Source organism: Siphateles boraxobius, unplaced genomic scaffold (assembly GCF_051911475.1).
Source record: "Siphateles boraxobius isolate OS27281-9 unplaced genomic scaffold, OSU_SipBor_1 172, whole genome shotgun sequence".
Taxonomy (NCBI): Eukaryota; Metazoa; Chordata; class Actinopteri; order Cypriniformes; family Leuciscidae; genus Siphateles; species Siphateles boraxobius.
Window position 1 is genome coordinate 475,001 of NW_027508780.1, and position 12,500 is coordinate 487,500.

The following is a 12,500-nucleotide window of genomic DNA, read 5'->3' on the forward strand; positions in this document are numbered from 1 at the left end:
GTAACCAAACTGTTGCAGGTCCCCATTGACTTCAACAAAACAAAAAAACTATGGAAATCATGGGGTCTATCAACTGTTTGGTTACACACATTCATCCAAATATCTTCTTTTGTGTTCAGTAGAAGAAAGAAACTGATGCATGGAGAGTAAATAATGACAGAATTGTCATGGGTGAATATTGTTATATTGTGATATTGTTATCTTGTTACAGGTCTGTCTGATTCTGATCTGTTCATTTTATGTCTTATTTAAGTATTTAATTTAATATTGTCCATTTTGTGATTAAATTATTATTTTTATATAAGAAGATACTGTTTATCTAAAGATATTTAGTTAATTGTTCTGCACATTTGCACGCAATATTTTTTTTATATATACCAAAAGCAGGTTTGCTGTTAGTCCACCACCGTAAACCACTTATTACTGTAAGACTGTGGATATCATTTAAAGTGCAAAATAAGAGCGGGCCACTCTTGTGGGTTTGCTACTGTTACAATTAGAAACCGTATAAGGGTAAAAACACGCCAGACACACACTGATGTTAGCAACACATCTACAACTACTAACATTGATAATGGGTGAGTTCTGTAAGTCTGCGAATAATCAAGCATTCACAATAGTCAATCATACTGTCGGCTCCTTGAGCCCCAAATACAGACTCTCGTTCGTGTGTGTGTGTGTGTGTGTGTGTGTGCTCAGGTTTACAGCAATGACACACACTGCTGATGTGTTGATGGAGTGAGTGACTGAACTCATGCAGCTCTTCACACGATGATTATTTAGGCAAATAAACGCTTTTCACGTAAGAACTGTTTATGTATAACCTGCAAAACATTCACACGCGTGTATGATCAATTAAGATTTGAAGGTCACATAATTATCGCAAAAATTAACTTTACAGTTATACAGAATTGTTTAATTTTCACTATCATTATTATTTAACAGTTACCTGTTTCGGTGTAACGTTAATTTATATTAACGTTACTATTTAAAATAAGAGAGCTCGAAAACAACGAATTAATCAACAAAAACATCAACACCAAAGACAGAAAATAAATAAAGAACTAAATTATTACTGCCTCATTGATAATGATCAATCGTCACTGTATTTTGCGTTTTTATCATGTTTAAGCTTATCTTTTGTTATTTATTGACTTGTATGTTAGCCGTTAGCTTGAGGCCTCCAAGGTGATTCTTCGAGTAAAACACGATAAAACAGGATAATTGTTGTCTTTAAATGTCCTGACAGCTCAATGTGTCCTGAAATCCTCTGTATGAACTCGTTTATAGAGTAAAGTGATTCCGCTGAACGTCAAACTGAAGATTCAGAGTCAAACTCTACAGCATTCGAGCTAAAACACAAATATATCTCCTAAAACACCAGCGAGCGTGTAATCATGAATGCCTGGAGACACATACCTGCAGAAACCTGTTATATGCGCTCAGATCGGATCAGATTTATTCATTTGATCTGTGTGACAGCAGCCAAGAGTAACTTTACTACAGCTGCAGATCGGCGGAGACTGACCACACTGCGCATGCGCGGAACAACAACCTGCGAATGATTGACAGCTGTAAGCTTCGCACACTTTATTATATAAAAAAGGATGAATAAAAAAGGAAAAAAAATATATTTGATTTGAAACGTTTCCTGATTATTGTTAATCATGTTATACAACACACAAACACTCAACTTGATCCAAACATCAGATGCTTTGACAAAAGCATAGACTCTCCGATGAAGATCTGTGACTTCTGACCTTTTTATTGATAAAAAATCTATTTAGAATTAGATGGAAATGCATATAAACAGTCTTAAAAACTACACAAAACGTTTACGGCTTGAATCCTGTATTTACACAATTAACAAATGTTTTTGGTAATTTTTTTAGCCTATTTATCTTCATAAAGTCTATTCTTTATAAGCAATTGAACATTTATTTAAAAACGAAAACTTAACAATTATGGTTTTCCCCCATACACATATTAGGAGACTTTATTCCAAAATATGTTCACAATTCCAGATGGAAAAGAAATTCATTTTTGGTTCGCAGAATTGCACACTAATAGTACGGAGTCCCGCACATGACATGCAAGGAAAATAGAGTACGGTATGTTTTATATTTCCTCTGCTGTGGCGCTGCGGTGTTTCATCCGGGCCGCAGGAGGCGCTCTCGCACAGACTCGCTGACGACGCTGAGCTTCTCCTGCTAATCTGAGCGCTCTTCAGCGGATTCATGCGACATATCTCGCTATTAACACCGTTTCTCTTCATTTCTGGCTGTTCGTGTGTTTAAAGTGAGCGCCATGTCCTACAACTACGTGGTCACCGCGCAGAAACCCACAGCAGTGAACGCCTGCGTCACGGGTGAGTGTGTGTTTATCTCCCGCGCGCCAGTGCGCGTGCACCAGGCCTCAGAAAATACACACTGTTCCGCGGATAGTTTTGTTTGTTCAGATCTGTCACTGTTCAGGACGCCTTCACTGTTTTGACCTGCTTATTATTGAAAAGCATCCGTTGTCGTCTCTAGATTAGTAAATATGATCAACTTTAATTTCTGTTGCCCGTGTCACTGTCAGACTGACGATCATATTTACTGTCTTTAAAAGCATGTTTTACACCAATCATCACTGCAGGTTAAATGTGTTTTACACTAATCATCACTGTAGATTCACGCTTGAGGCTGGTTATGTTGTCCTCTGACTTGAGGGGTTAGGGTTAGTTGAGGCTGGTTAGTTGAGGCTGGTTAGTTGTGGCTGGTTATATGTTGTCCTCTGCAGGGTTAGGGTTAGTTGAGACTGGTTAGTTGTGGCTGGTTAGTTAGGCTGGTTATATGTTGTCCTCTGACTGCAGGGTTAGGGTTAGTTGAGGCTGGTTAGTTGTGGCTGGTTATTTAGGCTGGTTATATGTTGTCCTCTGCAGGGTTAGGGTTAGTTGAGACTGGTTAGTTGTGGCTGGTTAGTTAGGCTGGTTATATGTTGTCCTCTGCAGGGTTAGGGTTAGTTGAGGCTGGTTAGTTGTGGCTGGTTAGTTGAGGCTGGTTATATGTTGTCCTCTGACTGCAGGGTTAATTGAGGCTGGTTAGTTAAGGCCGGTTAGTTGTTGGCTCTTCTCTAACTGCAGGCTTAGTTGAGGCTGGTTAGTTAGGCTGGTTATATGTTGTCCTCTGACTGCAGGGTTAGGGTTAGTTGAGGCTGGTTAGTTGACACTGGTTAGTTGAGGCTGGTTATGTTGTCCTCTGACTTGAGGGGTTAGGGTTAGTTGAGGCTGGTTAGTTGTGGCTGGTTAGTTAGGCTGGTTATATGTTGTCCTCTGCAGGGTTAGGGTTAGTTGAGGCTCGTTAGTTGTGGCTGGTTAGTTAGGCTGGTTATATGTTGTCCTCTGACTGCATGGTTAGGGTTAGTTGAGGCTGGTTAGTTGACACTGGTTAGTTGAGGCTGGTTATGTTGTCCTCTGATTTGAGGGGTCAGGGTTAGTTGAGGCTGGTTAGTTGTGGCTGGTTATTTAGGCTGGTTATATGTTGTCCTCTGCAGGGTTAGGGTTAGTTGAGGCTGGTTAGTTGTGGCTGGTTAGTTAGGCTGGTTATATGTTGTCCTCTGACTGCAGGGTTAGGGTTAGTTGAGGCTGGTTAGTTGTGGTTGTTTAGTTAGGCTGGTTATATGTTGTCCTCTGACTGCAGGGTTAGGGTTAGTTGAGGCTGGTTAGTTGTGGCTGGTTATTTAGGCTGGTTATATGTTGTCCTCTGCAGGGTTAGGGTTAGTTGAGGCTGGTTAGTTGTGGCTGGTTAGTTAGGCTGGTTATATGTTGTCCTCTGACTGCAGGGTTAGGGTTAGTTGAGGCTGGTTAGTTGTGGTTGTTTAGTTAGGCTGGTTATATGTTGTCCTCTGCAGGGTTAGGGTTAGTTGAGGCTGGTTAGTTGTGGCTGGTTATTTAGGCTGGTTATATGTTGTCCTCTGACTGCAGGGTTAGGGTTAGTTGAGGCTGGTTAGTTGTGGCTGGTTATTTAGGCTGGTTATATGTTGTCCTCTGCAGGGTTAGGGTTAGTTGAGGCTGGTTAGTTGTGGCTGGTTAGTTAGGCTGGTTATATGTTGTCCTCTGACTGCAGGGTTAGGGTTAGTTGAGGTCGGTTAGTTGTGGCTGGTTAGTTAGGCTGGTTATATGTTGTCCTCTGACTGCAGGGTTAGGGTTAGTTGAGGCTGCTTAATTGAGGCTGCTTAGTTGAGACTGCTTAGTTGAGGCTGCTTAGTTGAGGCTGCTTAGTTGAGGCTGCTTAGTTGAGGCTGGTTAGTTGAGGCTGGTTAGTTGTGGCTGGTTAGTTCAGGCTGGTTGTATGTTGACTTGTTGCTGTATGTTGTGACTGCAGGCCACTTCACGTCAGCGGAGGACTTGAACCTGCTGATCGCCAAGAACACGCGCCTGGAGATCTACGTGGTGACGGCGGAGGGTCTGCGGCCCGTGAAGGAGGTCGGCATGTACGGCAAGATCGCGGTGATGGAGCTCTTCAGACCCAAGGTGTGCAGAAGCAGAATATACTGATGAAATCTGTGCTTTCACTGGCTTTGGTCTGAGGGCATTGTTCTCTTGCTCGTGTGTGTGTGGTGTTTGTGTGTGTGTTGCATCAGAGCAGACGTGTGTTTCTGCGGCCCTATCTGCCTAAGTCATTAACATCTGTGTGTGTGTGTGTGTGTGTGTGTGTGTGAAGGGAGAGAGCAAAGATCTTCTGTTCATTCTGACTGCGAAGTACAACGCCTGTATCCTGGAGTACAAGCAGAGCGGAGACAGCATCGACATCATCACCCGCGCGCATGGCAACGTGCAGGTACCACACACACACACACACACACACACACACACACACACACACACACACACACATCTGTGCAGACACTTCATCAGCCCCACACACACACACACACACACACATCTGTGCAGGCACTTCATCAGCCCCACACACACTCACTTACATTTAAATTTATTCATTTATATACATTTATTATATACATTTATTCATTATCCAAAGCGACTTACAACTGAGAACAATAGAAGCAGTGAAACTAACAGTAGGACAACAATACGTAAGTGCTATAACCCCTCTGTTTAACTTTAGTGCAGTTTAAAAAAAAAATAGAATAGAAGAGAAAGTGTTAGTATTACTGAATCAAGTGCAGCTGAAAAAGATACGTCTTCAGCAGTTTCTTGAGAGTGTCGACTGACTCAGAGCTCGGGTTGAGTTAGACAGATCATTCCACCAACAGGGAACAGTCATGGTGAAGGTCCGAGAAAGAGATGTTGTGTCTCTTTGAGATGGTACCACAAGACGACATTCGCTAGCAGAGCGCAAGTTTCTGGATGGCACATAAGTCTGAAGTAATGAGTTTAGGTAAGAGGGAGCAGTGCCAGTGGTTGCTCTGTAGGCAAACGTCAGTGACTTGAATTTAATGCGAGCGGTAACTGGGAACCAGTGCAGGTTTATGAGGAGAGGAGTGACGTGTGTCTCTTCGGTTCATTAAAGACCACTCAGGCTGCAGCATTCTGGATCAATTGAAGAGGTTTGACAGATGCTGGAAGACCAGCCAGGACAGCATTACAATAGTCCAGTCTGGGTAGAACAAGTGCTTGGACAAGGAGTTGTGTAGCTCTGATAGGAAGGGCCTGATCCTCCTAATGTTGTGCAAGGCTAATCTGCAGGACCAGGCAGTTCTAGCAATGTGGTCTGTGAAGTTCAACTGATGATCAATTACAACCCCAAGGTTCCTGGCTGACCTTGATGGAGTTATGGATGACGTGCCTAGCTGAATGGAGAAGTTGTGATGAAGTGTTGGGTTGGCCGAGACCACACACAGCTCTATCTTCGCAAGGTTTAGTTGAAGGTGGTGGTCCTTCATCCAGCCAGAAATGTCAGGCAGGCTGAGATACGAGCAGCTCCCGTTGGATCGTCAGGCTGGAATGAGAGGTAGAGTTGTGTGTCATCAGCGTAGCAATGATAGGAAAAGCCATGTTTCTGAATGACAGATCCTAGTGATGTCATGTAGATGGAGAAGAGAAGTGGTCCCAGCACTGAGCCCTGAGGCACCCCAGTAGCTAGATGTTGGGTCTTAGATGCCACACCTCTCCCTGACACCCTAAAGGACCTACCTGAGAGCTAACACTCGAACCATTGGAGTTTGGTTACCGAGATGCCCTTTATCTTTAGGTTTGACAGGAGGATCTGGTGGTTAACTGTGTCAAATTCAGCAGATCCAGCAGGATGAGAACTGAGGATTTGGAAGCTGCTCTTGACAGTCTCAGAGCTTCAATTACTGAGAGCAGGGCAGTCTCAGTTGAGTGTCCGCTTTTGAAACCAGACTTGCACACACCGATGCAGACTCTTCATCAGCCCGACACACACACACACACACACACACCGTTGCAGACACTTCATCAGCCCGACACACACACACACACACTCACATACACACACACACACACCGTTGCAGACACTTCATCAGCCCGACACACACACACACACACACACACACACACACCGTTGCAGACACTTCATCAGCCCGACACACACAAACACACACACACACACTCACATACACACACACACACACACACACTGGTGAAGACACTTCATCAGCCCGACTCACTCACTCACTCACACACTCACGCACACACACACACCGGTGCAGACACTTCATCAGCCCGACTCTCACTCACTTAAACACACTGGTGCAGACACTTCATCAGCCCGACACACACACACAAACTCTCACACGCCTGTTTCCCAGGACCGCATCGGCCGGCCGTCGGAGACCGGGATCATCGGGATCGTGGACCCGGAGTGCCGCATGATCGGCTTGCGTCTGTACGACGGGCTGTTTAAGGTGATTCCCCTCGACCGCGAGAACCGAGAGCTCAAGGCCTTCAACATCCGGCTCGAGGAGCTGCAGGTCATCGACGTCCAGTTCCTGTACGCCTGCCCCGCGCCCACCGTCTGCTTCATATACCAGGTGTGTGTGTGTGTGTGTGTTTGTATGTGTGTGGAGCCCCGCGCCCACCGTCTGCTTCATATACCAGGTGTGTGTGTGTGTGTGTGTGTGTGGAGCCCCGCGCCCACCGTCTGCTTCATATACCAGGTGTGTGTGTGTGTGTGTGTGTGTGGAGCCCCGCGCCCACCGTTTGCTTCATATACCAGGTGTGTGTGTGTGTGTGTGTGTGTGTGTGTGTGTGTGTGTGTGTGTGTGTGTGTGTGTGTGTGTGTGTGTGTGTGTGTGTGTGTGTGTGTGTGTGGAGCCCCACGCCCACCATCTGCCTCATATACCAGGTGTGTGTGTGTGTGTGTGTGGAGCCCCGCGCCCACCGTCTGCCTCATATATTAGTTGTGTATGTGTGTGCCTCATATACCAGGTGTGTGTGTGTGTGTGTGTGTGTGTGGAGCCCCGCGCCCACTGTCTGCCTCATATTCCAGGTGTGTGTGTGGAGCCCCGCGCCCACCGTCTGCCTCATATACCAGGTGTGTGTGTGTGTGTGTGGAGCCCCGCGCCCACCGTCTGCCTCATATACCAGGTGTGTGTGTGTGTGTGTGGAGCCCCGCGCCCACCGTCTGCCTCATATACCAGGTGTGTGTGTGTGTGTGTGTGTGTGTTTGTGTGTGTGTGGAACCCCGCGCCCACCATCTGCCTCATATACCAGGTGTGTGTGTGTGTGTGGAGCCCAACGCCCACCGTCTGCTTTATACACCAGGTGTGTGTGTGTGTGTGTGGAGCCCCGCACCCACCGTCTGCTTCATATACCAGGTGTGTGTGTGTTTATCGTGTGTGTGTGTTCCAGGACCCTCAGGGCCGGCATGTGAAGACGTACGAGGTGTCTCTGCGAGAGAAGGAGTTCAACAAGGGCCCCTGGAAGCAGGAGAACGTGGAGGCTGAGGCTTCGATGGTCATCCCAGGTGAGATGATCCAACTAGCGCTCGAATATATATATATATATATATATCTCCATTTCCCTAGCGTAACCTCTTTTCCCTAGCGTAACCTCTTTTCCCTAGCGTAACCTCTTTTCCCTAGCGTAACCACGGTTCCCTAGCGTAACGTCGTTTCCCTAACGTAACCTCTTTTCCCTAACTTCTTTTCCCTAGCGTAACCTCTTTTCCCTAGCGTAACCTCTTTTCCCTAGCGTAACCTCTTTTCCCTAGCGTAACCACGGTTCCCTAGCGTAACCACGGTTCCCTAGCGTAACCTCGTTTCCCTAGCGTAACCTCGTTTCCCTAGCGTAACCTCGTTTCCCTAGCGTAACCTCGTTTCCCGAGCGTAACCTCGTTTCCCTAGCGTAACCTCGTTTCCCTAGCGTAACCTCGTTTCCCTAGCGTAACCTCGTTTCCCTAGCGTAACCTCGTTTCCCTAGCGTAACCTCGTTTCCCTAGCGTAACCTCGTTTCCCTAGCGTAACCTCGTTTCCCTAGCGTTCCCGAGCGTAACCACGGTTCCCTAGCGTAACCTCGTTTCCCTAGCGTAACCTCGTTTCCCTAGCGTAACCTCGTTTCCCTAGCGTAACCTCGTTTCCCTAGCGTAACCTCGTTTCCCTAGCGTAACCTCGTTTCCCTAGCGTAACCTCGTTTCCCTAGTGTAACCTCGTTTCCCTAGCGTAACCTCGTTTCCCTAGCGTAACGTCGTTTCCCTAGCGTAACCTCGTTTCCCTAGCGTAACGTCGTTTCCCTAGCGTAACGTCGTTTCCCTAGCGTAACGTCGTTTCCCTAGCGTAACGTCGTTTCCCTAGCGTAACCTCGTTTCCCTAGCGTAACCTCGTTTCCCTAGCGTAACCTCATTTCCCTAGCGTAACGTCGTTTCCCTAGCGTAACGTCGTTTCCCTAGCGTAACGTCGTTTCCCTAGCGTAACGTCGTTTCCCTAGCGTAACGTCGTTTCCCTAGCGTAACGTCGTTTCCCTAGCGTAACGTCGTTTCCCTAGCGTAACCTCGTTTCCCTAGCGTAACGTCGTTTCCCTAGCGTAACGTCGTTTCCCTAGCGTAACGTCGGTTCCCTAGCGTAACCTCGGTTCCCTAGCGTAACCTCGGTTCCCTAGCGTAACCTCGGTTCCCTAGCGTAACCTCGGTTCCCTAGCGTAGCCTCGGTTCCCTAGCGTAGCCTCGGTTCCCTAGCGTAACCAAGGTTCCCTAGCGTAACCTCGGTTCCCTAGCGTAACCTCGGTTCCCTAGCGTAACCTCGGTTCCCTAGCGTAACCTCGGCTCCCTAGCGTAACCTCGGCTCCCTAGCGTAACCTCGGTTCCCTAGCGTAACCTCGGTTCCCTGTTTCTTCTCCGTGCTCGGCTAGCAGCTCTACCTTGGGGAGCAGAACAAGCCGGAGTTATGAAGATTCTTTCTCTGCTGCGGCTCGGTGTCGTGGGCGGGGGGGAGCATGATGAAGAGTGCGAGACCTCGCGAGCAGGGTTAGCTCACGGCTCAGCACAGTATTAGCCTGAAGGGTTCGTTCGCCCCAAAATGAAGATTCTGTCAGTAATTCAATTCAAATTTCAATTCAAATTTATTTGTATAGCGCTTTTCACAATACATATTGTTTCAAAGCAGCTTTACAGAAAGTGCATTTCAGAAATGTACATAGAAAAAGACAGTGAGTTAATCATGTATAATTTAGGGCATAACATATCGCCGGCGTCGAGTCGTCTCTTCACAGACGTCGAGTCGTTTCTTCACAGGCGTCGAGTCGTGTCTTCACAGGCGTCGAGTCTTCTCTTCACAGGCGTCGAGTCTTCTCTTCACAGGCGTCGAGTCGTGTCTTCACAGGCGTCGAGTCGTCTCTTCACAGGCGTCGAGTCGTCTCTTCACAGGCGTCGAGTCGTCTCTTCACAGGCGTCAAGTCACACTTCTCTTCACAGGCGTCGAGTCACACGTCTCTTCACAGGCGTCGAGTCACACGTCTCTTCACAGGCGTCGAGTCACACGTCTCTTCACAGGCGTCGAGTCACACGTCTCTTCACAGGCGTCGAGTCACACGTCTCTTCACAGGCGTCGAGTCACACGTCTCTTCACAGGCGTCGAGTCACACGTCTCTTCACAGGCGTCGAGTCACACGTCTCTTCACAGGCGTCGAGTCACACGTCTCTTCACAGGCGTCGAGTCACACGTCTCTTCACAGGCGTCGAGTCACACGTCTCTTCACAGGCGTCGAGTCACACGTCTCTTCACAGGCGTCGAGTCACACGTCTCTTCACAGGCGTCGAGTCACACGTCTCTTCACAGGCGTCGAGTCACACGTCTCTTCACAGGCGTCGAGTCACACGTCTCTTCACAGGCGTCGAGTCACACGTCTCTTCACAGGCGTCGAGTCACACGTCTCTTCACAGGCGTCGAGTCACACGTCTCTTCACAGGCGTCGAGTCACACGTCTCTTCACAGGCGTCGAGTCACACGTCTCTTCACAGGCGTCGAGTCACACGTCTCTTCACAGGCGTCGAGTCACACGTCTCTTCACAGGCGTCGAGTCACACGTCTCTTCACAGGCGTCGAGTCACACGTCTCTTCACAGGCGTCGAGTCACACGTCTCTTCACAGGCGTCGAGTCACACGTCTCTTCACAGGCGTCGAGTCACACGTCTCTTCACAGGCGTCGAGTCACACGTCTCTTCACAGGCGTCGAGTCACACGTCTCTTCACAGGCGTCGAGTCACACGTCTCTTCACAGGCGTCGAGTCACACGTCTCTTCACAGGCGTCGAGTCACACGTCTCTTCACAGGCGTCGAGTCACACGTCTCTTCACAGGCGTCGAGTCACACGTCTCTTCACAGGCGTCGAGTCACACGTCTCTTCACAGGCGTCGAGTCACACGTCTCTTCACAGGCGTCGAGTCACACGTCTCTTCACAGGCGTCGAGTCACACGTCTCTTCACAGGCGTCGAGTCACACGTCTCTTCACAGGCGTCGAGTCACACGTCTCTTCACAGGCGTCGCGTCACACGTCTCTTCACAGGCGTCGCGTCACACGTCTCTTCACAGGCGTCGCGTCACACGTCTCTTCACAGGCGTCGCGTCGAGTCGTCTCTTCACAGGTGTTGGGGGATCTGAAGTCTCTGTGAGAGGCTGGATACAAACTGGAGCTGATGAACGCTATTTACCTCGGGACTAGCGTCCCGAGATATCAGCAGAAAAGCAGATGGGAAATAATTAGCATAGCTGCTGTTCATAATATTAATGCAATCGATCTGATTCAACAGTAGTATAAAAGGTAAGCATTATGTGAATGCTCGGCTAAAGAGATGCGTCTTTAATCTAGTTTTAAACTGGGACAGCGAGTCTGAACCTCGAACAATATCAGGAAGGCTATTCCAGAGTTTAGGAGCTAAATGCCAGAACGCCCTTCCTCCTTTAGTGGACTTAGATATCCTAGGAATGACCAGAAGCCTCGAATTTAGTGATCTTAAAGAGCGCGATGGATTGTAGGGCGATAGAAGGTCCATTAAATACACAGGAGCTAAACCATTTAGGGCTTTATAGGTCAGTAGGAATACTTTGTAATTGATACGTAACTTAATAGGTAACCAGTGTAGATATGATAAAATTGGTGTTATATGAAGATATTTTCTTGATCTAGTAAGAACTCTAGCGGCTGCATTTTGGACTAACTGTAGCTTGTTTATTGAGGATGCAGGACAGCCAGCTAATAAAGCATTACAGTAATCTAGTCTCGAGGTCATGAATGCATGAACTAACTTTTCTGCATCAGAAACAGATAGCATGTTACGTAGCTTAGCAATGTTTCTAAGGTGGAAAAAGGCTGTTCTTGTAACACATGAAATATGATTTTCGAAAGACAAGTTGCGGTCTAGTATAACACCCAGGTCTTTTACTGTAGTGGATAAAGTAACAGGACATCCTTCTACATTAAAGTTGTATTGTACAAGGTTTTGTGGGTAGTTTTTTGGACCAATAAGTAATACCTCCGTTTTATCTGAATTTAATAGCAGGAAATTACATGTCATCCAGCATTTTATATCTTTAAGACACTCTGTCAATTTAGATGAGTTAGTGTTTTCATCTGGTCGTGATGAAATATATAATTGAGTGTCATCAGCATAACAGTGGAAATTAATTCCATGTTTTCTTATTATATTACCAAGTGGCAGCATATATATTGAGAATAGCAGAGGGCCTAACACCGATCCTTGCGGCACTCCATAGTCTACTGACTCTCCCTCGTGTTGTTCAACCCCGTCAGACTTTCGTACATCTTCACAACACAAATGAAGATTTTCTTGATGAGATCTGAGAGCTGGCTCACTTGTAGCTCATAGACTGCTAGGTAATGTCATTCTGCCGGCCCAGAAAAGTTAGTAAAGACATTGTCAAAATAGTCCAAGTGACTACAGTGGCTCAACCTTATGTTTATCAAGCGACGAGAATACTTTTTGTGTGCAAAAAACCCTAAAATAACGACTTTATCCAACTATTCAATTGGACTATTTTAACAATGTCTTTACTAAGTTATGAAAGTCTTGCAGGGTTGGAA

General features: G+C 47.0%; 2 protein-coding genes across 5 annotated transcripts in view; one reads left to right on the forward strand and one right to left on the reverse strand.

Annotated features, from left to right (window-relative positions):
- The window catches only part of pdpr (pyruvate dehydrogenase phosphatase regulatory subunit), a 32,730-nt gene extending 31,163 nt beyond the window's left edge, over window positions 1-1,567 (reverse strand). Inside the window, exon 1 of one of the 2 annotated variants that reach the window (XM_077232515.1) lies at window positions 1,420-1,567. The gene's annotated coding sequence lies outside the window, so the exon portion shown is untranslated. The remainder of the gene's footprint in view (window positions 1-1,419) is intronic. The other variant, XM_077232516.1, reaches the window with a different exon arrangement.
- Window positions 1,568-2,090: 523 nt separating this feature from the next.
- ddb1 (damage-specific DNA binding protein 1) overlaps window positions 2,091-12,500 on the forward strand; it is a 41,854-nt gene continuing 31,444 nt past the window's right edge. Inside the window, exons 1-5 of one of the 3 annotated variants that reach the window (XM_077232511.1) lie at window positions 2,091-2,368; window positions 4,365-4,513; window positions 4,704-4,820; window positions 6,775-6,996; window positions 7,817-7,931. In XM_077232511.1, coding sequence (XP_077088626.1) covers window positions 2,308-2,368; window positions 4,365-4,513; window positions 4,704-4,820; window positions 6,775-6,996; window positions 7,817-7,931 — 664 coding nt within the window. In that variant the 5' untranslated portion in view covers window positions 2,091-2,307. Of the gene's footprint in view, window positions 2,369-4,364; window positions 4,514-4,703; window positions 4,821-6,774; window positions 6,997-7,095; window positions 7,123-7,764; window positions 7,783-7,816; window positions 7,932-12,500 lie in introns of those variants that run through there. The other 2 variants (XM_077232513.1, XM_077232512.1) reach the window with 2 other exon arrangements.